The sequence below is a fragment of the Eucyclogobius newberryi genome, unplaced genomic scaffold (genome assembly GCF_026437365.1).
Source record: "Eucyclogobius newberryi isolate DKJ021-1_F unplaced genomic scaffold, fEucNew1.0.hap1 SCAF_17, whole genome shotgun sequence".
Classification (NCBI taxonomy): domain Eukaryota; kingdom Metazoa; phylum Chordata; class Actinopteri; order Gobiiformes; family Gobiidae; genus Eucyclogobius; species Eucyclogobius newberryi.
This window is the reverse complement of record NW_027315801.1, coordinates 15,580,932-15,608,152: the sequence shown is the minus strand read 5'-3', so window position 1 is coordinate 15,608,152 and position 27,221 is coordinate 15,580,932. Positions and strand designations below refer to the sequence as shown.

At 44.6% G+C, this 27,221-nt stretch overlaps 1 protein-coding gene across 1 annotated transcript; it reads right to left on the bottom strand.

The window, feature by feature from the left end:
• Positions 1–276: 276 nt before the first annotated feature.
• On the bottom strand, positions 277–27,037 carry actr8 (actin related protein 8). The gene is made up of 13 exons (XM_072449279.1): positions 26,815–27,037; positions 22,358–22,528; positions 21,420–21,530; positions 21,225–21,329; positions 19,356–19,529; positions 13,915–14,008; positions 12,286–12,418; positions 9,686–9,839; positions 8,673–8,768; positions 7,994–8,134; positions 6,025–6,334; positions 3,720–3,883; positions 277–482 (listed from the first exon to the last, which is right to left on the bottom strand). The coding sequence occupies exons 1-13, from the start codon at positions 26,947–26,949 to the stop codon at positions 339–341; spliced, it is 1,932 nt and encodes a 643-aa protein (XP_072305380.1). The 5' UTR covers positions 26,950–27,037; the 3' UTR covers positions 277–338.
• Positions 27,038–27,221: the final 184 nt, after the last annotated feature.

Sequence of the window (27,221 nt, the reverse complement as noted above, 5' to 3'; positions counted from 1 at the left end):
ATTGCCAATTAACAGTCAAAGTCACATTTCTTCCTCCAATGTCTTCGATCAAACCACGTGCTTTTGGATTGCAGATCTCCATTAAAAAGAACCAAGCAGCTCATTGACTTTTAAAAATGACACAATATTGATCGCGACTGACCGTTGCACAGCCTTAAAATGTAAAGTATGAAAGTTTAAACATTAACATTAACAGTTTGCCTCATTTCAAATTATTTTTTGGGGGAACTAAATCAAACTAGAGCACAACATTACCATATATACCACTGATGTTATTTAAAAAAGTTTTATTCCTACATTTGTACACATTATTTACAGGGTGTTCCAGCTCACAAACGTCACCAGACAAAGGCAGCCCGCTCGCGCAGCATTCGGACCCCAAAGCGCCTCCACTCAGCCTGGTGGATCCACATCTCCTGAGTCGTGTCCAGACAGGCCAGCACTGCCCCGCCTTTCCACGAGATCAGACGAGGGTCCATGTCCTGCAGGCACAAGAGTTTCAATGGCCACAACACCATCACCACATGAGAATCACACTAAATACTACTCCAAAGGCCTGTCGCTAGAACCAGACGTGTAGAGAGCCGCAGCGCGTACTTAAAAGAGTATTGTTACTTCTAAATAATATTACTTGAGTAGAAGTATATTGGTGCCGTCATTGCCTCGGCCAAGTCCAGAGAAGACCCGGAGTGTCTCAAAAGGGAAGTTCAGGAAATGTGCAACCCACAACTCAACAAAACAATGGAAGTGCACAAGTTTCACACACGAAATAAAAAACAAGGTGAGACAATCGAGTCGTTCATCAGTGATCTGAAAATAAAGGCCGTGGCTGCAGAGCCGCGGCGCGGTCAAATGGCCCAGCAGTTTCAGGAACCGCGGCACTGCCATATAGCCTCATGGCTAACCCTAACCCTGACCCTGACCCCGACCCTGACCTTAACCCGGCGCGGTCTAAAAGGGCGCGGTCAAATAGCGCAGAAGTTTCAGGAGCCGCGGCACAGCCATATAGCCTCATGGCTAACCCTAACCTTAACCCTAACCCGGCGCGGTCAAATAGCCCAGCAGTTTCAGGAGCCGCGGCACAAAAAACCCATGCAGTTTCGGCCGCGCGCCGCGGCTCTGTAGACACTCCCGAAAATGAAAGCCAAAAGTTGTCACTTTGGAGAGCAAACAGATGAACTTGTTAAAAATCGTGTGTGGCCTTAACAATGGCAGTATCAGAAAGGCCCCGTTACGTGATAGTGACTTAACACTTGCAAAAGCTATGTCCATCTGCTGCGTTTATGAAGTGACGGAGGAGAATAGAAGCCTACAGGCAGTCACCTCCGTGGATGCACTACAACAAAGCTCCACTGGGGGGAGCCAAAGAGCAAGGTTTAGACAGAAACAAACAAGATACAAAGCTTATTTCAAACTAACAATTGCGGAGGCAGCCACCAAGCACAAAGAGACAAATGTCCAGCATTGGGCCAACAATGCCACAAATGCAAAAAAATGTATCACTACAAAAAGTGCTACAAATTCAAACCAGCGTTATGGAAAATAAATGATTTACAGAAGGCTACAGCAGGAAACATGTCCACAACTTGGATGTAGAGAAACCAGACTACACTGTCACGGATGACACTTTCTACGCTATGAAAATCGACACAGGTGCTAAATGCAATGTACAGGCATAAGACACTTACCAAACGCTTTCTGGACACAAAATTATAAAATGTGGCACAAACACCAACCTTGTCGCACATGGAGCAGAAAAAAAGAAGCTGCCGGTTTTGTCACACTGCCATGTCACTTTGATGGACAGCTACACATGCTACCTTTCTTCTTAGTAGAGCGTGATGTGCTACCACTGCTTGGACTTCGCTCATGTATGCGCCTCGGACTAGTCACAATGAGCTCTGCTGAACATGACTAACCTAAAGAAAGTGCATGTGAGGTCAAAATCAAACTAAACCCACAAAAGTGCAAGTGGACAACATGTTCACAAAAGAGGGTTTAAAGGCTGATCCGACAAAGACTGAAGCGATCTCAAATATGCCTGTCCCAGAAGATTCTCTCGCATAGTGAATTATCTCGGGAAGTTCATCCCAAACCTCAGCAGTAATGCTGCACTACTCAGACCACTCACTCATAAGGACACTGAATGGTGCTGGCTTCCACAACATCAACAAGATTTTGATAACCTCAAGTCATGTCTATCTCGTGCACCAGTCCTATCATACTATGATGTCAAAAAGCCAGTGACATTGACCTGCGATGCATCACGTTACGGACTGGGTGTAGCGTGTTTGCAAAATGAAAAACCTGTTGCATATGCATCTCAAACTCTCTCAACAGAAATCCGCTATGCACAGATTGAAAAAGAACTGCTTGCAGTCGTCTTGGCGTGCTCAAAGTTCAAAGAATACATTTATGAGAGCACACAGTCATTGAAACAGACCATCAGCCCCTGGTCACCATCTTGAAGAAGCCAATCCACACAGCTCCTGCTCGTTTGCAAAGGATGCCACTTCGGCCACAAGCTAATGACATCACTCTAGTCAAACACAAAAAGGGCAAACACATGTCAAGAACTCCAACCAATACTGGCTCCCAGACGCTAAGTCCAGACAAAACATTTGAAGTGATGTCTGTCAGTTTCATTTCTACAGCCATTCTAGAGCTCAGGGCACACACAGCTAGAGACAAACTTCTTCAAACTCTCAGCGCTGTGATTCAGAACGAACGGTCCATCAAGGAACGCCAGGTACCTCTTTCTGTCCCACCATTCTTTCTCTACAGAGATGAGTTGGTAGTGGAGGATGGCATTGTAGTGAAAAGCCACAGACACACTGTGCATGATTTGGATGTACTCAAGCTGTAGAGGTCACCCCGGTCTTGACTCAACAAAGTGCAGGGCCAGAAGCAGTGTTTTGGCCAACTATGAACAAGGACGTTACAAAAGAGCTGCCTCATATATGTGACACGCTCAGGTCGAATTTATAAGCCAAATCCAAAGTACAAGGACTAAATGTTTATGTGTAAAAAAACCCCCAAAAGAACAAGGAATGTAAGGAAAGTGACAATGTATATTTCCACGCCTAGAATTAATGTTTTTGTGCCAATTTCAAAATGCACACACAGGACTCTTGAATGTATTTTTTTTGTTGCGTCTTGAAGCCCATTTAAGCCATTTTTACTTGTTAACAGTGTGCATGCTCTACCTTATGGTACGCGCATGGAGTACAACTCTGCTGTTGTAAAGCTGTAACTACAGTGTGTGATTAAACACAAGCTAAACCTGGACAAAGACTCCACACTCATTTCAACATCAAGTCAAAATAATGAAGAGTAATGTTGTGGCCAGAGGAACTGGTCCAGCCAGAGTCATTTTGGAAACACAAGATGGCAAAAGTGGTCCAAAAGCAATAGCTGTTTCTGAGATATTTGACCATATCCTGTGAGGATTCCAGAAACAAAGACCAAAGGATTTTGTCAGAGAAAATGCAACAATACTTGATACTATGGAGTGTTTTTTTTATGTACAGATTTACAGGCACTAAGGTTGTCAAAAGAAATATATACCAAGAAACTGTTTGATACTAAAACTAGCATCAAAACTTAACACATAAGAAAATCCACATAACTATGACCTTAGTTTCGAAATAGAAACAGTTACATCTCTAAGTCTAACTCTGCATACAGTGGCTCTTGTAGAACAGAACAGACTTGTGCACCTTGGGTCTGGTGATGACGTCCACAGAGTCCAGCAAGCGTCTGAAGGAGGGGGGCATTTTGTTGATGATCCGGTGCAGCAGAAACTCCTGAGCTCCTCGGAACATGAGGCCCCCGCCCACCACCAGGATGGAGCTGTACATCTTACGCTTGGTCTCGTCTGACGCTGGAAAACAAGCGCCCGCACGTGTAAGAGCCTTGTAGGAGATATAGGGACTAACTAACTATTAATTCTGCTAATAGTTACTACTACTACTGCTCTGGGACTGTGCTGTTGGACTACATGCAGGGCTGGTTACCACGTGACCCTCCCAAGCGAGGCACCCGGGCAGTGTCTTTTGGAAGAGAAGGGGCAGGTACTATTAAGATGCTGTGGGAAAAGCAGCAAACTCCTAAACATAAAATGGCTAAGACTGCAGTGTGTGAGAGGGGGACAGGGGTCCATGGGGGGGGGAAGATGTGACTGAGCAATGGGGTCATTTTTGTACACACGTCTACAATTGTTAAAGGTTTAAGCTTGTACTTCTTACTTTTAAGATATAGAAGCTATAACCAGTAAGCTTTGTTATTTCCTGTCCTAAATGCAGTCATGTCTGTCCCGCCTCGCAGCAGCAGCTTTTGAGTTTGAGTTCTTTTCCCGATTTGTGCGAGCGTTCATGTCCATTTTTCCACCCGTAAAAACATTTTCCAGATCACATGAACGCAGTTTATTTCATCCCCATTGACGTTAGTCATGTTTTGAAAAAAACGCAATTAAAATATTACTGTAAACAAACGCATATTACTGTAATATTACTGTAAACAAACGCATATACAAAATGCCCTTCGAATCCCAACTCCGACATTTGCTGCATGTCCTTCTTTCTTTCTCAGTCCATCTACTGTCTAATAAAGCCTACAGCCAAAAAAAAAAATAAAAAAAAAAAAAGTTTTCTTCTTCTTCTTTTTTTTTTTTATTGCCCGACATTTGTTGCGTTGCTATTTCATGTTTTACTGCTTATTGATTTTACATGTATGAAGAAGTAACACACCATATTTTCAGCCCTGATTCCGTTGTTGTTGCTCCGAGACACTTCAAATGAGGCTCAAAGCCGTGATGCTCTGCTGCTCAGGGAAGAACAGTTAAGCACTGAGCGGTGAGGGGCAGCGCCTGTGTGTGAAGTGTGTGTGAAGCCTGTGTGTAAAGCGTGTGTGAAGCGTGTGTGAAGCGTGTGTGAAGCGTGTGTGTGAAGCGTGTGTGTGAAGCGTGTGTGTGAAGCGTGTTTGTGAAGCGTGTGTGTGAAGCGTGTGTGTGAAGCGTGTGTGTGAAGCATGTGTGTGAAGCGTGTGTGAAGCGTGTGTGAAGCATGTGTGAAGCATGTGTGAAGCATGTGTGTGAAGCATGTGTGAAGCGTGTGTGTGAAGCGTGTGTGTGAAGCGTGTGTGTGAAGCGTGTGTGTGAAGCATGTGTTTGAAGCATGTATGTGAAGCGTGTGTGAAGCATGTGTGTGAAGCATGTGTGAAGCGTGTGTGTGAAGCGTGTGTGTGAAGCATGTGTGTGAAGCGTGTGTGTGAAGCATGTGTGAAGCGTGTGTGTGAAGCGTGTGTGTGAAGCATGTGTGTGAAGCATGTGTGAAGCGTGTGTGTGAAGCATGTGTGTGAAGCATGTGTGTGAAGCGTGTGTGTGAAGCGTGTGTGTGAAGCATGTGTGAAGCATGTGTGTGAAGCATGTGTGAAGCGTGTGTGAAGCGTGTGTGAAGCGTGTGTGAAGCGTGTGTGAAGCGTGTGTGAAGCGTGTGTGTGAAGCATGTGTGAAGCATGTGTGTGAAGCATGTGTGAAGCGTGTGTGAAGCGTGTGTGAAGCATGTGTGTGAAGCATGTGTGAAGCGTGTGTGAAGCGTGTGTGTGAAGCATGTGTGAAGCGTGTGTGTGAAGCGTGTGTGTGAAGCATGTGTGTGAAGCATGTGTGAAGCGTGTGTGAAGCGTGTGTGTGAAGCATGTGTGAAGCGTGTGTGTGAAGCGTGTGTGTGAAGCATGTGTGTGAAGCGTGTGTGTGAAGCATGTGTGAAGCGTGTGTGTGAAGCGTGTGTGAAGCGTGTGTGTGAAGCATGTGTGTGAAGCATGTGTGTGAAGCATGTGTGTGAAGCATGTGTGAAGCGTGTGTGTGAAGCATGTGTGTGAAGCATGTGTGTGAAGCATGTGTGTGAAGCGTGTGTGTGAAGCATGTGTGAAGCATGTGTGAAGCGTGTGTGAAGCGTGTGTGAAGCGTGTGTGAAGCGTGTGTGAAGCGTGTGTGAAGCGTGTGTGAAGCGTGTGTGCTGCTCTCACCACAGCAGTCGATGCTGTGCAGAATGGCCTTGTCCAGTCCCAGGGCTTTGCTCTCAAACTGGTTTAAGATGGCCGTCTTCCTGGAGAGGTGAGCGGACAGGGGCTCGTCCATGTCGGCGCTCCCCAGCAGAGCCTCTCCCTGTGTGGAGCCCATGTCCAGCTCGCCTTGGGCCCCTGCTGAAACCCCACCCCCTGCTCCACAGGCTCTGGGCAGCTCGGACATGTCAGCACTGCCTCCTGGAGCGCTCATGTCGCCTTCCGCTCCTCCAGCCCGAGAGAGGGACTTTCGGTCTGCTGACGATTTGGAGGACTGTAAAATGACACCAAAACTTATTAGAGATGAATTATGTTATTCTTAGATTCTTCATATTGAACTGTAAGAGGATCATCATTTTACATTGTGTTCATTACAAACCACAAAACTGTCCTGACTCTGGGCACCAGCAGGAGGCCGGTCCATGTTTAGTCCTGACTCTGGGCACCAGCAGGAGGCCGGTCCATGTTTTGTCCTGACTCTGGCACCAGCAGGAGGCCGGTCCATGTTTAGTCCTGACTCTGGCACCAGCAGGAGGCCGGTCCATGTTTAGTCCTGACTCTGGCACCAGCAGGAGGCCGGTCCATGTTTAGTCCTGACTCTGGGCACCAGCAGGAGGCCGGTGCACAGTTAAACAGTGGGAGAAGGGACTCAGGATCTAGACCAGGGGTGGGCAAACTTTTTGACTCGAGGGCGTGTGTGTGTGTGGGTTTTAAAATTTGACCGGGGGGCCGGGCCAGGAAAATATGGTGTGTTTGTGTGAACTAATTACTATAAATTACACCCAAGATTTGACCTGTAACTTGTAACAAAGCAAACAAATGCAAGGCTCAATATACAAATTGTCCGCTTTAGTCCTGCTTTAGACCTGCTTTAGAAGAAATCACAGCTGTCTCTAGTGTCCCCTCTGTCCTTGATGACTCTGTGTGAGCTGATTTACCTGTGTCTTCACATCTGGATCATCTGCTCCTGAGCGCGTACTCGTTGAGTGAGTGTTACTGTGACATGAGATATTTACACAGAAATTGGTCCAGATAATGATGCACATGTGTATTTGACTCATGAGTCAGGTCTGGCCAAAAAAGTTTAATTTACACAATAGTGACACTATTGAATGCGCCCGCGGTCTGCTGCGCTGCGGGACTAATAAGACTAATTTCTCAGTGAATATGATTCTGATTGTAATAAAACACACAGCGTTTTGAAACTAAAACTATAGAGAACACAACGTGTCCCCTGGACAGTGCTTCTACTGTCCACAAGAGTCTTCTACAGTGTGTCAAACTCTGGCACTTCCTGCTTGATTGCCCCCGGTGGCCGTTTATGGTGAATTTTATTTTCTTGGATGTTCTTGTGTGCGCGCACTATGTGCGAGCAGTGCGCAATTGCGCAGGCGCAGTTTAGAGGGAACAGTGCCATCTCTTGGGGAAATGTGGGCATTACAGGCGAAAGGTAAAATAAACGGCCAGCCACAGTATCGTGAATTTGAATCCCAACTCCGACATTTGCTGCATGTCCTTCATTCTTTCTCATTCCATCTACTGTCTAATAAAGCCTACAAAGTCTAATAAACAGTTTTCTTCTTTTTTTTTTTAAATTATATTTTAATATTACTTGGACAAGCTTGGCGGGCCGGATTGAAAGGCCCAACGGGCCGGATGTGGCCCGCGGGCCGTAGTTTGCCCACCCCTGATCTAGACAAAGTTCTGTGCGGTCAGCGTGTGTGATCAGGGTTTGCACATGTGCAGGTTGTTTAGTTAGAGCAGATGCAGATGCAGATCATGCGTTCTAAAAAGGTGATAAAAGACGAACACTATCAACTGCATATTTTGTGAATGACACTATGCTTCACCTAGTAGTGGGAGGAGTCAGCACCAGCCGACCAATTAGAGGATTAGAAAAGGTATCAGACTAGTGAATGAGAAGCCTGGTTACCTGGTCCTGCTTGCTCTGAGTGGTCAGGAGGTAGTGCTCGTCATAAGGATCCTCGGCGTCTCCCTGGGAGCGGTGCTGCAGTGATGTCATCTTCTGACCCACAATCCCAAAGGTGCTCGGGTAGAACAGACCCATGGGTGCCTGACAAACAAAATGTCACACATATATTCAATATTTACATCATCATTCATTGTTAGAATCTGTGTTTGAGCCCTGTAGCACTGCAGTAGCACTGGGCAGCTAACGCTCACATACTGGAAACAGAAGAACAAGCAACTACTTTCATTTGTGACAGGGACATTAACTTCTTATCTGAAAACCAAACTGAATTGTTCAGTGGTTCCTGCAGGACTCTACGTAGTTTTCATTATAGGATGACTTTAGAAGTGAGCATTCCGTTATGCTGCTCCCACAGCTTGGAACAAGTGTGAGAATCCTATGAACAGCATCTGTGCTTTTCAGTAGTTCAGGATTAATCTCTTAAAATATGTTTTTATTTAGTGCAAAGGTGTAAATGTTTTTATGGCGTGTGCAGCAGTTTGCCCTGGAAAAAGAGATTTTGGTCTCAATTGTTAATTTCTCTGATTAAATAAAAAGGTTAGCAAAGAAATATAAGGCAGGTGTTGATGGTTTGTGTTGATGGTTTGTGTTGATGGTTTGTGTTGATGGTCAGCTGCACCTGGAGCTTCTCGTCTCCTAGGCGGATCTGGTACAGCAGAGCCTGGGCCTCAGGAAAGCGGGTCTGAAACTCATGATCCATCAGGCCACATATGTCCTGCACAGAGGGGCAGTAACGGTCAGAACAGCAGAGAGTAGTGTTTCTACTTTACTTTAAGAATACATGTTCACTCTTTCTATTGGTTTATGAATGATGAGAAATTAAGACCATTGTCATAGCAATCAACAATTTAAAAATAATATATATTTAGAATGAGAAAAAGTCCTCAAAATGTGGCATAAAACTGAAAACTGAAACCCATGGACACAGCCCACGTCTGGCTGTGGCTCTTGTTTACAGTATGGTCGCCAGGCAACGGCTGTGGAATCACTTGTACCTACATCACATCTGCTGCTCATGTCCAGCAAGGAAGTAACGTTCTAAACTTTGTGTGTGTGTAAGTTTGTGTGTGTGTGTGTAAGTTTGTGTGTGTGTGTAAGTTTGTGTGTGTGTGTAAGTTTGTGTGTGTGTGTAAGTTTGTGTGTGTGTGTGCGTGTGCGTGTGTGCGTGTGTGCGTGTGTGTGCCTAAGTTTGTGTGCGTGTGTGTGTGTGTGTGTGAGCGTGTAAGTTTGTGTGCGTGTGTAAGTTTGTGTGTGTAAGTGTGTGTGTGTGTAAGTTTGTGTGTGTGTGTGTAAGTTTGTGTGTGTGTGTGTAAGTTTGCGTGTGTGTGTGTAAGTTTGCGTGTGTGTGTGTAAGTTTGCGTGTGTGTGTGTAAGTTTGCGTGTGTGTAAGTTTGCGTGTGTGTAAGTTTGCGTGTGTGTACGTTTGCGTGTATGTAAGTTTGCGTGTGTGTAAGTTTGCGTGTGTGTAAGTTTGTGTGTAAGTGTATGTCCATATGTGTGTGTAAGTTTGCGTGTGTAAGTTTGCGTGTGTGTGTGTGTAAGTTTGCGTGTGTGTAAGTTTGCGTGTGTGTAAGTTTGCGTGTGTTTAAGTTTGCGTGTGTGTATAAGTGTATGTATATGTGTGTGTGAGACCTGGTCCAGGTGGCAGAAGGTCTCCTTGAGCTGCTGCAGGAGCACACAGTCCAGTCTGCTGCTGAGCTGACAGTCCCTGTAGGGGAAGCCCGCTCTCTGCAGGAGCCACAGCAGGGTCCGAGTCACATCTGAGCCGCCGTACGACAGGCACAACCTGCAGCACAGGGACAGGGTCAAGCACTCTGCTCTGTGTGTCATTTCCTCTGTCATCAGGGGCTCGGGAAGTGTCACACTTCAGCTTATCATCATTACGATCACAATCACTATCATCATCACGATCATCATCACTATCACGATCATCATCACTATCACGATCATCATCACTATCACTATCATGATCACTATCACGATCACGATCACTATCACGATCACGATCACTATCAAATCAAATCAAATCAAATCAATTTATTTTTGTAAGGCCCAAAATCACAACAACAGTTGCCTCTGAGGGCCACAGGGAGAAATGAATCAACAATGTCTGTGGTGGCGATGGAGTCAGACAATGTCTGTGGTGGCGAGGGACGATGTCCCAGGGTCCTCTGTCCTTAGACTCTCCTTCTCGGCCAGGAAAAACTACAAAAAAAACCTCTTTGGGAAAAAAGCGTAGAAACCTGGAGGAGTTCCAGTGAAGGAGAGATCCGACTCTCACAGACGGACAGACGGACACGAGGAGACTGGAGCTGGACCCACTCTTCAGGCAGATGAGGGACCGACTGAGGCGAACTGGACCCACTCTTCAGGCAGATGAGGGACCGTCGGAGTCGAGCAGGACCCACTCTTCAGGCAGATGAGGGACCGTCGGAGGCGAACTGGACCCACTCCTCAGGCAGATGAGGGACCGTGGGAGGCGAGCTGGACCCACTCTTCAGGTAGATGAGGCACCGTCGGAGGCGAGCTGGACCCACTCTTCAGGCAGATGAGGGACCGACTGAGGCGAACTGGAGCCACTCTTCAGGCAGATGAGGGACCGTCCACATGGGGCAGGGACCACTTCACCTATCACGATCATCATCACTAGGGCTGGGTATTGCCGAGACCCTTGCGATACGATACGTATCCCGATACAGGGGTCACGATACAATACGTATCCCGATGCTTGTATATTCCGATACAATTCCCTCATTACGATACGTATCCCGATACATTTTTGAAAAAAGGGTCTTAAAAATGTACCAAATGGGTAATGTTTTTACTCTGAATAAGAAAATGTATGAAATTTCATGTTTATTCACAAAGCACTTATTTATAAATCCATTCTGCTCTAATAATTTGGACCACCTCCGCTCCACCGTGAGTTCAGCCATGGACCCGCTGCAGTTTGCATATCGGCCTGGCATCGGAGTGGAGGACGCCGTCATCTCCCTGCTGCACCGCTCTCTCTCTCACCTGGAAAAACCTGGCAGCTCTGTGAGGATTCTGTTCTTCGATCTTTCCAGCGCCTTCAATACCATCCAGCCGCTGCTCCTGAGGGACAAGCTGGAGACTGCTGGTGTCCAGGATCCACTCTGACCTGGCAGAGTGGATCCTGGACTACCTCACGGACTCGGTGCAGGAGGTGGGGGACAGGAGGGTCCTGGCTAGATTCACATCTATGCTGGACCATGAGTGTCACCCCCTGCAGGACACTCTGTCCGTTCTGGAGAGCAGCTTCAGTGAGAGACTGATCCACCCTCGCTGTGTGAAGGAAAGGTTTCGTAGGTCTTTCCTTCCTGCTGCTGTCAGACTTTATAACAAACACTGTTAGTACTGAACACTCGCAATACTGACCTAACCATGTGCAATTCTGTCATATGTGCAATTGCTGTTGGAATTCATGTGCAATCTATGTGCTGTCGTGACACATATTCATGTGCAATTACTGTCGTGATCACATGCAATGGTATTTATGTATTTATTTATTTGTCTATGGGAGTTTTTATTTATTTGTAAGAGATCTTCTACTGAAAGTGTTTTTTCAGACTTCCTATAAGTGATCTGTTCTTCTGTGTCTGCCTCTGTATCTACCTGCGTTGCACCAATGAAATTTCCCCATGTGGGACAATAAAGGAATATCTTATCTTATCTTATCTTATAACTTCATACATCCAACCAACTGATCCAAATAGAAATATAAGGAACACATTCTAGTAAAGTATTGCATGTTTCTTGCCAAACAATTGGCCTGGTCTGAACATGCTGCAGCAGCATCTTCTGCACAGATCAGCTTCTGATCAGGTCCACAGCTCCTTCTCGAGAGAGGAGCGCAGCACAAACAGCAGATCAAAAGTACTATTTCACCTCGTTTATAGCCTACGGGCCACAAAAATCTTAATTTAAAAAAAAAAAGAAAAGAAAATTAAATAAAAAAAATATCGATACTTTAACTCAGTATCGATACGCATATCGATACGGAGTCCGTGACAATATATCGCCGTATCAATATTTTGAACACAGCCCTAATCACTATCATCATCACAATCACAATCACTATCATCATCACTATCATCATCACTATCATCATCACTATCATCATCACTATCATCATCACTATAATGATTATCATTATCATTATTAATAAACACGTCTCATAACGGCCCCTCTCGATGAGCTTGGATTCCCACCTGGAGTTGCGATGTGACACTCCGTCCTCCACACAGCACAGGCTGGTCTTCTGGTCGCCCACGTCCACCACACAGGCACTGCTCAGCCCACTGCCGAACGTGGCACACACAGACTCCTGGTGCACCAGGATCCCTGTGGGGCCGGAGTATGTTATACAGTTATACATGCAATACAAATACATGTAATACATGCAATACATGTTATACAGTTATACATGGGACAGGCAGCTGGAGACAGTAATACACAAGACGGCATCATCTATTCACTGTTGTAACAAACAATCACTTTTGAAACCAAACAATGTCTGTGTGTACTCTCCGGGTACAGTCCGTTAAATTTGATGTTAATCCTTTCAACAAATGATTCATCAAAAAAAACGAGTCAACAGTTTAGAGAGTTTTAAATTGTGACAAACAAATCATCACAAAGACTGCAATTATTTAGAGCCGAAATAATGAATAAGTAAGACAAAATGCCTCGCACGCACTCACGCACTCACGCGCACGCACTCACGCACTCACGCGCACGCGCACGCGCACGCGCACGCGCACGCGCACGCGCACGCGCACGCGCACACGCACACGCACACGCACACGCACACGCACACGCACACGCACACGCACACGCACACGCACACGCACACGCACACGCACACGCACACGCACACGCACACGCACACGCACACACACACACACACACACACACACACACACACACACACACACACACACACACACACACACACACACACACACACACACACACACACACACACTAAGGATAATAATAATACAAAAGTTGAAATAACTAAACAGAAAGTCTCAAATGGGCTTTTTCCCAGGAGGATGTGGATAAATGGCAGATTTGGTTGCAGTTGTGCACTGAATGTTCCAGTGGCTTATCGTAGTTTCATATGAAGCAAAAGCCTGTTTTTACAGTCTCTTACGTGTTTGTAATAACCACATTTTTACCGAGCAGAGAAGTACTGAGTGAGACTGAAACCTCAATAAACCACTGATCTGAACATATGATAGAAGACTGGAAAAGTCACACAGGAAACTAATAATCTCCTGTGAAGCAGGTTTATATCATCTAATGAGCTCACTTCAGAAGCCCTTTAGATCGAGGAGACCAAAACTCTTTCGCGGACAAACCTCTGCATAAAAACTACTTCTAGCCTGCCCGTTCCATCTTGTCAACCGTGATGCCACTGAGAAAAACAATGCTAAATGCAGTTAAAATGTTAAAGTTTATGTGAAATATCTACATTTTATTTTGTTTTAGAGATGGTCATCTGTTCTTTTGTTATCAACAAATGAACAATATTTTGAGACAAAACTCTAGATAACGTGATCTCCACGCTGTAAAGTCCACACGGCTTGACCTATGTAGGCACCTATGTGCACCATTCATTAGTTTAACATGAACGTGCTCAAGGCCTTATACAACAGGTGCTGTGTGGCCCCAAACGTCACTATGGCGACCACAAAAGAAATACTGCATCTCTTTGGAGTTAATCGAGTTGTGCGGATCATTTTTTTTCTTTATTGTGTCTAATGAGCATAAGATTTGAAGTACATCCTTATGACGGACACTTCTGTCACACACTGACATTACAGACTCTATACCTGAGAAGGCCATGTTGAGCAGCAGCATGTTGACCACTTCTTTAACGTGCTGTCGGTTGTAGATGTCAGGGACCAGCAGGATGCATCTGTAATACTGAGCACAATACAAGAACGTGTTCATGCTGCATTCATGTCAACTCGGAAATATCTACACAATCGTCCGACTCAGAGTGTCAATACAGCTGGTGAAAGACACATACGACTTAACCTTGAGCATCTTTGCTGATTCTGTGGAAAGATGTGTATAAATACTTTTAAAAGAGTTTTACTGGAAAATATAAGAGAATCATCTGAGAACATTCCTTAATCAGCACTTTGCAAACAGAAAACACCACATCACCTATTTCATTCCTCCTGACCGCCAGAGGACGGTGCTTAGCACCTGGATATCTACCTGTGCGCAGCACACAGGTCGAGATTAATACCAACAAAGTCACGTGGTGGACGTGACATGGGTGACGTCAGAACCAGCCCATATATATACCTGACGCACCCAGCGCTCTTTTCTTTCTACATTTCTCGCATCAGCGATAGGTCGAAGTTCCTTCTTGGAATATTGCTTTGGATCATATGCTTGGCGGCCAGCTTTTCTCAGCTAATTATCCGACAGTCTGCGGACTTTGATACATTAGCGCATCTATTCAGAACCTGCTAGGCTAGTACACTAGTGACGAGTGTTTTTCGCTCCTGCGGCACCGCCATTTCGTGAGTGTTTTTTTCTTTTAACGCCGCGTGTGAGCTCGTGATAACCTGCGCCCCGTGAGCGACTCCGCTCCTGTGGCTTGACCGTTTATTAGTTTGTCTTGTTGCTAGCTATACTTCGGTTGTATTGTATTTTTTACACCTGCGTGACCCGGTGCCTCCTGAGTGTTTTTTCGCTCCAACGGCACCGTGGTTACTGAATATTCTCAATCTCAACCGTTGTTCCGTGAGTGCTCTCCGCTCCTGTGACACCGCAAGTCTGGGACTCGTGAGTGTTTCTCCCGCTTACTAGCCCGTTGATACTGCCTCAGTTTGTGGCGTGCGTGTTCACCCGCGCCTTCTAATTAAACGCGGTACATGAGCCAGTGACTTGTGAGTGTTATTCGCTCCGGAAAGCTCACAACATGATGTCATCCTTGTTGCATGGTTGCAGTTGCTTGGCTCCTCTAAGACCAGAAGATGGCCATTCCCTATGTCCACATTGTCTGGGGATTGGACATCTGAAACAGGCTCTCACAGAAGATGCCCGTTTCAATTGTATCTCCATTCCATTCCACTGGCAGACAGGACCGCTAGATTGGCAGCGGTTGAGAGTACTATGCCCAAACTGACTCTTGCCTCTAGTCCTGTTAAGGACCATAAACGCCGCAAGCGTCCCCGCATGGAGGCCCCTGAGGCCAAGAGAAGTCATCCTGATCAGGCGTTGTCTGCCAAAGTGGACACTTTGGCTTCTGATTCTGAATTTGCTCAGATTAAGTCTTTGCTCCTCAGTCTAAAACCTAGTGGTCCTCCCACTGTGCCTAGCCCCATTCTGGATGATGAGGAAGACCAGACAGACTCCAGTGCTGATCATCCTCAGGAGGACGCTATATCCATTGCTGCTTCAGATACTTTGTCCAGAGCAGATGGTACAGTTTTTCTGGGGGATCGGGTAGAAGGCTGTCACTCTCCTAACCCCTCTGTTGTGAGCTCCCGCTCCTCAGACCTGGAGCCCTTGGAGACAGAGCCTGAGTTTTCCTCTGTTCACGAGTGATGCTTCACTTCAGGCGTTTGCTAACATGTCGAGAGAGCTTGGAAGGCTGATGTCCATTCTGACCATTGCTAGACGCCAGGTGTGGCTAGCCCAGTCCCCCCTGTCAGTCTTGCAGGGGTACTCTTCGCACTTTACCTGTTGTGCCAGGTCATGTGTTTGGACCCGCTGCCCAGCAGACCTTGGAGCGGGCTGTTGAGGCAAATAAATCTCGCAGACACTTTGCTGAACTGCATCGTGAACCCAGACCCCAGCCCAGAGGTGCCAGCTCTTTTCGCCCAGCGACAAGAGTCTCAACTTTACCAGGATCTGGACGTGTTTTTGATGGCCACGGTCAGGCCAGTCGACTCTCTCTCCAGCCCACGTTTCGGCCACCAAGGGGCAGGGCCACAAGAAATGACCGCCAGGTTCGCCGGGACCGCCCCCCCCCAGGCCTCAAGGCGGCCACAACAGTAGAGTTTGACACTCTACATCTGGCCCCCAGTAGTTTTTTCCGAAAGCCGCTGCGGTCGTTGGGAGGCCTTAGTTACAGACCCGTGGGTGATTTCAACCCTGTTCGAGGGCTACAAAATTCAGTTCAGACGGCGTCCCCCAAAGTTCGAGGGGGTAAAAAGAACCGTTGTTTCCGACCCAGTGAGGTCCATGGCCCTCCGACAGGAGATTCAGGAGCTTTTGCGGAAAGGTGCCATAGAAGTTGTTCAGAGTTCAGAACAGTTAAAGGGGTTCTATTCAATTTATTTTCTAGTTCCAAAAAAGGATGGAGGTTTTTCGTCCGATTCTCGATCTCAGGCGCCTAAATCATTATGTCAAGGTGCTACGTTTTCACATGCTCCGTACCACGGATGTCCTGCAGTCGGTCAGGGAAGGGGATTGGTTCACAAGTGTCGACTTAAAGAACGCTTATTTCCATGTACCTGTGGCACCACACCACAGAACGTTTCTTCGCTTTGCTTTCGAAGATCAAGCGTACCAGTTCAGAGTGCTCCCCTTCGGGCTCTCTCTGGCGCCCCGTACATTCACCAGGTGTGTGGCGGCAGTTCTTGCGCAGTTCTCGGTTTCGACTATTAAGGTTTATGTTGCGGCCATTTCAGCCTGCAATTCCTTGATTGATGGTCGTTCAGTGGGGTCGCATTCCTTAGTATGCCGGTTTTTAAAAGGGTGCCCTTCGCCTGCGGCCTCCAAGGCTTACTCGAGTGCCTTCTTGGGATCTTCCATTAGTCCCAAAAGGATTGTGTTCACCACCGTTTGAACCATTGGATGTGGCGGCTCCTCATCCAGTGGCTCCAGTGGTGTTGTCCGCTTCTGCAATCGGCAACTAATCCTGGTAAGAGCAGACTCTTCGTGACGTTGTTGGTATGAGTCATCCAGGTGCTAAGCACCGTCCTCTGGCGGTCAGGAGGAATTAAATAGGACCAGAGTTACGCATGGAACAAAGGTTCTATGAATTCCGGATGACCGCCAGAGATTCCTGTCTGTTCCTGTTTTTGCGAGTGCATTTAGAAAGAAAAGAGCGCTGGGTGCGTCAGGTATATATATATGGGCTGGTTCTGACGTCACCCATGTTACGTCCACCACGTGACTTTGTTGGTATTAATCTCGACCTGTGTGCTGCGCACATGTAGATATCCAGGTGCTAAGCACCGTCCTCTGGCGGTCATCCGGAATTCATAGAACCTTAGTTACATACGCAACTCTCGATTTAAGACAGTTTCTTTTTTTAATTCATATTTTATTTGTAAAGGAGAACCATCAGTGTGTAATGTTAAATCATTTGCTCTCAGTTTGTATCCTCCAGTCTCAAATGGAGTGTGTCCCTGTGACACTTCCACACGAGTTTCCCACCCAGCGTTTCCAAGGTCGAGATCACACAAATGATGAGAACTTAAGTAAAAGTTCATGTCATCCTTTATTGAGTGATTCAGTAATGTGTTGATGTACCCGTTTAAAAATGTTTAGAGTAAAACATTTAGAAAGATTTTGAGAACTTTTGAAGTGTCAAAAGTCTGCATCTGGATAAAACAAATTGCTGTTTTTTGTTCAACAGAAACAATTGAATCAATTTCCTGAGGTTTAGCTGGATGAATATTTTGATATCCTGTTCATATTTATTTGATTTTGAAGTTGCTCAATTTTGCCCATTAGATAATTAAAGGCAAGGCAAGGCAAGGCAAGTTTATTTGTAGAGCACATTTCATGCACAAAGCAATTCAAAGTGCTTCACAGCGGGAAAAATGCATTCAAATCACAAAGAAATTACAGAAACAGAAATACAATAAAATTAACTAAATTAAAAATTATCAATCCAACTGATTTTCTAAACTAATAAAATCACAAACAAAAGAGAAGAGTGCAAAGAAAAATCCTTTCAGTCATATGCGCAGCTAAACAAAACTGTTTTTAGCTTAGATTTGAACATTGTCAGAGTAGAAGCCTGTCTCACATCTTCAGGAAGACTGTTCCAGATTTTAGCTGCATAAAACTGAAACGCAGATTCCCCATGTTTTGTCCTGACTCTGGCACCAGCAGGAGGCCGGTCCCTGAGGTCCTCAGAGTCCGAGATGGTTCATATGGCACTAACATATCCAAGATGTACTTTGGTGCTAGGCCATGGAGAGACTTGTACACAAGCAGAGCTGCTTTAAAGTCTATTCTCTGAGCCACAGGGAGCCAGTGCAGAGACCTGAGAACAGGACTAATGTGATCATACTTCCTGGTTCTAGTCAGGACCCGAGCAGCAGCGTTCTGGATGTACTGCAGCTGTTTTACAACTCGTTTGGAGAGACCAGTGAGCAGGCCGTTACAGTAGTCTAATCTACTGGAGACAAACGCATGGATAAGTCTCTCTAAATCTGGTTTTGACACTATATTTTTGATTTTGGCAATGTTTTTTAGATGGTAAAAAGCTGCTGATGTTATTGATTTGACGTGGCTATTAAAGTTCAAGTCTGAGTCCATTATTACCCCCAGATTTCTAATTTGGTTTGTAGGTTTTAGAGCGAGACTCTGGAGGTGACCGCTAACACTTTCTCTTTGTTTCTGTGGGCCAAAAACGATTATTTCAGTCTTGTCTGAAAGGTGGTATGGACGATTTTTTTCAGCAAATTTTTCATCATATTTCCTCGTGGCGTGGATAAATCATTTGTCCTGCCACGTATCAATCATAAAACGCACCTACCGCTCACCTGCAGCCGCGTGCGGTTCGTGCCCACGTTTCCGCGTGCCTAAGTGCATGGATCTATCATAATACAGTTCCCTCAGTGTACGGGGCAAAATGAAGACGGAGAAAGACAGTTCGAGCTGACGCAGAAGTGGACAGAAATCTACGGGAGACGAGCGATGCGCTCCGTTGCGCTAATATAAACAAACGCACTATTTTGTGTGTGTTGTATCAGTCCGCACGGGGGAGTGCGCATGCGCACTTCCGCCTGCGTTCTCAAATCGCCGAAAAATCGTCCATACCGCCTTTAACCTTCAATACTTTGGAACACTTCTTAAAACAGGGAGCTGAAACCCATGAGTAAATATGAATATGAAGTAAATCCAAAGTAAAGGTGGGACTTTTCCCTTTAGAAATGTAGATAATCATAGACTCATAATTCTCAAACTCTTACCTTGACAAGTCAAGAGAAAATAATAAAATGTATGTCTCGCTCGAGTAAATCCATTAGAGATTCTGTGCAGTTCTAAAGTGACTGTAATGTGTTGATACCTTCAGGTCTCTGAGTGGGATGTCCAGATGTTTGTGAATGGTGTGGCTCCAGATGGTCTGGAGGTCGGCCAGCACAGCGGACAGCGACCCCCCAGGGCCCGAGTGCACGTTGAGCTGTCCTCTGCGGATGGGCCAGTGCACGTTGTAACAGTCTAAGGGGTTCACATACAGGGCCTAGAGGACACACCAGCTAGACATGAGACGGGAATCGTTTTGTGGGTGTTTGAGGTGGGACAGGACGAGTCCATGATGACGAGTCCACAAAACAAGATCTTCATTTCATTTGACAATTTTAGCCTCACAATTCTATATATATATATATATATATATATATATATATATATATATATATATATATATATATATATATATATATATATATATATATATATATATATATATATATATATATATATATATATATATATATATATATATATATATATATATATATATATATATATATATATATATATATATATATATATATATATATATATATATATATATATATATGCTGTCATTGTAGCACTGCTTTTTGAAGCTTCAGCTTCTCCTGAGATTTAACACAATCGGTTTTCACACGCTGCACAATCTTATGTGGTCATTTTATCTTGTAAGATCTTCTTCGTACTATGATCCCAGTAGATACTGTTGCAGGAACCAGACCTACGCTGACAAAGACTGCAAAACATTTTTTTTTTTAAAGATCAAAAACTTACAATGTTATTGTAATGTAATAATTTAAAGTTTTGGCTTCTCAAACATTTTGTGGTGCACCCATAGGGGATAAAAAATAAATCCATGTCCCCTATGGCCTCCAGAAATTATTAATTATTATAATTTATAAAAATATAACTACAAAAATAGCATTTTTACTATAAAAAGGCACAAATTAATTTGGAATAAAAGTAATAATTAGACTTAAATGCAGATTGCAATTGTTTTGATTGGTTTGTGCTACAAACTGACAACAGAGACCACCTCCTCTCCCTGTGTCTCCTCTCAGCTGCACAAACCTCCTCCTCCTCTCCCCATGTCTCCTCTCAGCTGCACAGACCTCCTCCTTCTCTCCCTGTGTCTCCTCTCAGCTGCACAGACCTCCTCCTTCTCTCCCCGTGTCTCCTCTCAGCTGCACAGACCTCCTCCTTCTCTCCCTGTGTCTCCTCTCAGCTGCACATACCTCCTCCTCCTACTCTCCCTGTTTCCTCTCAGCTGCAGACCTCCTCCTCCTCTCCCTGTGTCTCCTCTCAGCTGCACAGACCACCTCCTCCTCCTCTCCCTGTGTCTCCTCTCAGCTGCACAGACCTCCTCCTCTCCCCGTGTCTCTTCTCAGCTGCACAGACCTCCTCCTCCTCTCCCCGTCTCCTCTCAGCTGCATAGACCTCCTCCTCCTCTCCCTGTGTCTCCTCTCAGCTGCACAGACCTCCTCCTCCTCTCCCTGTGTCTCCTCTCAGCTGCACAGACCTCCTCTTATCCCTGCGTCTCCTCTCAGCTGCACAGACCTCCTCTTATCCCTGTGTCTCCTCTCAGCTGCACAGACCTCCTCCTCTACTTTCAGTATGGTCAGCGGTGGCTGCTGGGGCTTGGCTCCTGAGCCCCTGCTGGAGATTTGGGGCCCTGTGGCTGTGGCTACAGGCAACACTCTGCTCCTGGTGCGCACAGCTCCTCTGACGGTGCTTCCTCAACTGGTTCATCTGTACTCATGTATCTTAGCACCTGGGTGCATGTGCGTGAGGGTTGTTCTGCTGTGGGGGGTGGGCTGTATGATTTTAAGTTGTAAATAAAGCGTAGAGAAAGTGTGCTTTGTTGCTTCACTATATGAGGAAATAGAACGGAACCCTTTGATCCGAGGGGCCCCTCACTGACCTCCTCTCCCACCAGGTATTGCGGCTGCTGGCCCGTGTTGGTCCACTTGACTCTGGAGCAGCTGTCCAGCACTGCAGGCCGGACCTGACAGTTGTACGCTCGCGCCTGAACGCACCACACACACAACAACACAATATTATCAAAACAACAACACACAATCACTTCATAAGGTGCAGTTTCACGTCAGCCGTTGACCTGTTCAGCGGACACGGGCGTCCTCCTCACGCCGTTGGACATCTTCTTGGACCAAATGGCCTGGTCCACCATTTTCAGTCCATTCAGCCTCTGCTCACTGCTCTCGGGCTTCTATCAAAAAGAACAAAGAAATCTAGGGCTGTCACAAAACCTTTATATTCCAATACCAGTAGTGGAAAGTACTGCACTATTTTCTGTTTTTTTTCAAGGTATCCGTACTTTACTTTAGTCAGTTTCACAGTGGATACTTTTTACTTTAGATTTACTACATTTGAGATCAGGTATTGATACTTTCTACTGCACTACATTTTTCAACTGGTCTGAAAAGTAGAACGAGGGCTCATTTCTCGACACGTTCATGGTAACGTTCTACCTAAAGGTTTGGAATTGGGACCTTTTCTGAGCAAACTAAATAAAATAAACATGCTCTTTATCAAAATGTGATACTTTCACTTTCTCAGTATTTCTTTTGATCCTGTATCTGTAACAAAATAGAGTACTTCTTTCAACGCTACGTTTTGCAGCAATAACATTTTGTTACTAATTTATACAAATCAATGAATGTGCATGCCGTTAGTTTATAAAGAAATACTGTTTAAAATAGTGACATCACAACATGTTTAACTGTCGGATGTCAGGTGGTTTATGGTTCAGATCTCTGTCATTACTGGGCCTGTTCACATGAAACAAAAACTGACAAAAAGTTCACAAATAGGTCAAATTATCATCTCACAATACAATCAGAAACTTCAAAGATGTGATTGTTGTCAGTTGAAAGGACTTAAAGCCATAAGATTTATATGACAAGTTTGTGGAGCCAAACCCAAACAAATAATGAGAGAAGTTGAACTCAGACATTGACAGACATTTCTGATGCACTGCCATGACGTGCCTGGATCTCCTCCTCAGTATGAGTGCGTAGGTTTACGTGAGCGTACATTGAGTCCGTCTCTGAGCAGCCAGTCGTCCTCGTGCCGGGCCTGGTCGCTGTGTTTGTGTCTGCGGGCGATCACATGGGGCACGATGGAGGGCAGGGTGTCTGTGGCACGACCGATCCGCAGCGTCCGTGAGCCAGGGTGGATCACGATCACAAAGTTACTCTGGATTTGCTAAAAGCACAGGAAGCAGAAACATTGGAGTCAGGATATGTTCAAGAACAGAAAGTAACAACTCAAACATGAAATGTTTAATATAAGTGACCATAACAAACATCTCACGGAAGATCTCGTCTAGTGTTGATTTTGATGTAGGCAACTCCAATTCCACAACTGTTGCCTAGCAACCATACTGTAAAAAGGGCTCATTTACTCATTTAATTGATACTTTGTAGTGGCTGTTATTCCCCAATTTGAGTCAGTGCCAAATTTGGCAAAAATATTGTGATTGTTATTTGTTATGTCTCGCTTCAATTTATGTTGTGCTTGTGCTTTTAGCATGTTTTATTCTATTCTCTTAAGTATTGTATTTCACTGATCCTCATCGTATGGACTGAGTGTTACATGTCCTATTTTCTGTCTCCATCAACCTGCCAATGAGAATACAGATGAAAATGAGCCAGCACGGACTCTGGCACATTTACATGTAGGACTAACACGTGTGGATTCATGTGCACTGTCCCATTAAAGCTAAAATATAAACATAAATATAGTTAAAAAGCAGATTCAGGTTGTAATACAGTATGCTTTTAGACATTAGATTTGATTACACTGTACTTTGCCATGAAATATCTAAAAAGTAAATTCACAAATGTTGAACCTCATTATTTCATTTAGTGTCTGGACCAAAGAACTCACTATATTTCAACGTTCATTTTAGCTGCGCCCCAAATGTATTAAAATGTTATAGGCCTATAAAACATTGTCATATGAAACCCAGCAATGGAGAAAACTGTCTCTTCCCACGCATCCTGTGACATCATCACATTCTGGAAGCTGAAATCTACCAGTACATTTCTTTTATCTTTAAACATGTATATTTAAGGATTAAATAATGAGCTTGTACCATGGTCCCACAAGCCAGTAGGTGAATAAAAGCCAGTGAAGCCAGTAGGTGAATAAAACAACCTTTTTGCTCTGTATGGGATCAGTTATCTCAGTTTCAGTTGACCATGGTATAATTAAAGTTAAATATGAGTGCAACATTTGTGAAAAGCACAATATTGAACTGCTAATAAACCTGAGCAAACGGATAAGTGCAGAGAAACTTAGAGACCAACTGATCTTCTCTTTCTTTATCAAAAAACACTATGAAACTTTCTCAACAAACTCTATTTAACTTTGATGAATGGCAAACTAAAGCTACAACCGGCAGAACATTTTGAACTGTTTCTGGCCATTTAAATAATCAACTGAATAAAAACAAAACACTGGCAAAACTGACTCATATTTGGCAAATGACTCAAAGTGGGGACATCAAACTGGAGTGAGTGTATTTCTAAGGGGGGATACATCCACCGTTACCACAGTGACAAAGCAAGCATTAGCAAACATGCCATGAGTCTGGCGGTAATATAATACTTGGATACCAGCCGCCATTAAACACCAAAGAAGAAGAAGAAAAGATTCATGGTCCTGTTTAGTTGTTTGATTTTCAAACAAAATGTGAGGGTGAAAACAGTTAAACATTCATTACCGCCACGTTTCACCTACCACTATGGCAACCAACCACGGCTGCACAAGCTCTACTGATGGCTCCACTCACCTGTAATGTGGCTTTTATCTCTACACAATATTTTACTTCCTAACGGAACATTACGTAACCTGCACTCTCAAAAACGTGTGTGTTAAAAAAAAGTTCCTAGAATCCCAGCTGCTCCAGTGTTTCCTTCAGACACAGTGTTTGCCCTTCTCAGTTCAGGCCATGGCTCATGTGAAAGACACTCCAGAATCACTCATTGGGCAGTTCCCAATTGACGTGGATTCCCAATTCCAAGGAATCCACGTCATCAGCGCTGTGATGCATGGCGTTCCATTTCACCCATTTCCCAGCCTCTGCCGTACCCAGGAGGGCCCATTGGATTGGGTCCATGAAAGTATTATATGATCATATTCTACACTGCCTGGCCAAAAAAAAAACATTCCCATTAACAAAATGTGTCACGCGCTAATATTTGGTAAGATTACAGCAAATAATATTCGGTGTGGCATAGTTTCGATAAAACTCTATTTTCAGAGATCTTGTATTGATGATGAAGAGAGTGACCACTGCACAAAGCCTTCTCCAGCTCGTCACAGACACTCACTGGGGTTCAGATCTGGTGAAAATGATGTCTCATACTCCCTGAACCACTCTTCCACATATTGAGGCCAATTAATCCTGGCATCGTACTCTTGGAATATGCTCATTCCATTAGGGAAGAGGAAAATAATATGGAATAACCTGGTCAGTCAATATATTCAGACTGATGCACCACTACTGTTAATTCAACTGTAAATGTTGTTTACATACAAAGTACTAACTGTTCTTTATCTTATTAGTACATTTAGATTGGTTTTCTTTAATGCATGCCTTATTTGATAGATTTTGCTTTATCATTGTTCATTGTTGCATCGAATCCAGTTCCTAGTCTGTGAATTTTGTTCCCCGACAACAATGGCAATAAAACCTTTCTGATTCTGTTTCAGATGGTCAGTTGATCTGATTCATTGGGGACATAATGTTTCTGAATATAGACCTGACCAAATTCAGCGACTCTAGATCACCGCACTGGCCCCATGAGCGCGTACAGGGGGCCCCAAGCATGATTCTTCTTTCCCTGATGGGCCTGTCACTCTGGAACACGGTCAAACTGGACACATCAGACCATGTGACCTTCTTCCATTCCTCCAGAGTCCAGTCTTCGTGCTTTCTAGCAAACTGAAGTCTTTCTTTTCGGTTAGCCTTATATATATTACTGATGAGTGGTTTTCTGACGCATCCGTTCAGTCCCAATCCCTTAAATTCCCTTCATTGTTCTTGTTGTTGGACAATTCTTAACCCAATTATAGTAGTTTCTGCTTCTCCTTCACATGCCAATGATTTGACCCTTCTTAAACAGACGAACATCTTTTCCTCAACAAGATATATCTTTCGACCTGGTGGTTCAAGAAATTAGAAGTTATTAATTACCTCAGCTGGAGTTAAATAACTTTAAATAAATTGTACCTATTGGCTTAGTTAAATCCAGGTAGCTGCTTTTTTGACCAGGCAGTGTAAATCCATGGTTTCATTTTGGAACTAACTTTATTTAAACAGTAAAATATATTTTAATAAAATATAAGAGTATAAAATATCTAACACTGATGCAGATCATCATTATTAATAATAAAAAATAACAATAATATTCATAAATAACACTTCTATAGTGATTTCAAAGATGCCCAAAGACGCATTTGAGGGACAGACACAAAAACAGTAAGTATAAAGTAAGATAAAGTTATTGTGAGTAAGTCTCAGATGTGTCTGGGCCAGAGTTCCAGAAGGCTCTGTCCCCCCAGGTCTTAAGTGTTGTCCTCGGGGTGACAGGAGGTTTGCATCAGCGGATCTGAGGGAGCAGGTGGGGGTGTGGTAATGGTGGAGGGACGGAGATGTCGAGATGTGGCTATAAATGTTGCAGATTTTGTTTTGAAAAATTGACAGGAAGGAGTTACACTTTTCTGTGGTGAAGGATTGTGTGCCAAAGGGTTGAGGAGTTTGTTAATAGTAGTGGAAAGTGCTTTGGGGTTACCAGAGCCAGACTGAATGATTTAAGAGTTGAGGAGTGAAGCAGGGGGCAGAGTGATCGAATGAGAGCGTTTTAGTTTTACTGGGGGCGAGCTGATCCGGACAGGAGGAGAGGGTGTCATTGTAGAGAGTGGACAGTGTCAGATGTGTGGAGGGTAGGTTAGGGTCGAGCTTGCGGAAATGTAGCAGACGACTCCGTTTAAGCTGAGGGATGGGGATGGTCAGTGGTGAAGGTCCATCACAGTCCTCTGGTGTGGTCAGATATAGAGAGGTCAGTGCGGGAGAGGTTTGGTATGATCCAGAATATGTCCACAGTTATGAGTGAGAAAGTTTACATGTTGTGTGAAACAGTTAATATGTCAGAAAAGTCAGATGTTGCAGTGGAAGTAGTGGAGTCCAGAGGAGCAGAACATGTTTGGATCGTATATGGGGACACAGTAAGGTCAAGTTTATGAAATATTAAGTATAAATTCTACAGTACATAGCTTACTTTGACATTCAGAGAGAGACCAAACAGATAACAGTGAGGTAAAGGTTCTGTTCGGTTTTACAACCCGATATATTCTTCCACATTTGCATCTGGCTTTCTGACTTTAATCGTGTAACTGTACGAGCTATGGATCACAGAGTGGTGTGTCCGGGACTGGAACCAGGACCCGGGACCAGGACTCAGAACCCAGGACGCGTGACTGACCTCCTGCGGGAGCTCGGGCACCGCTGCGGGGGCGATGGGTCTCTTCACCCCGCGCTGCTGCTCCTTCTCTTTCTCCTTCTCTCGATCCTTTTCTTTCTCTCTGCCGTTTTCCTGGTCCTTCTCCGCCTGTGTCATGGTTCACTGTTGCAAATACGGCCGCTAAAGTCACTGGGAAAGGAAATGAAACGTCAACGCGAGAGGATCGATTATAACAGGTCCATGGGATCCGTTCACGCCGGAGAAATACAACTTCCGCGTTTGTTCACGTGACTCTAAACGACGATTTCTATTGGAGGATACAAGGTCAACATTAAAACACTGCTTTTAAAAAAACGAGTTTACTTACTTTCATTTGTAGAACAAATAAAAGCGTAGTGTTTTATCATCAGTAAATTGATGACAATTTT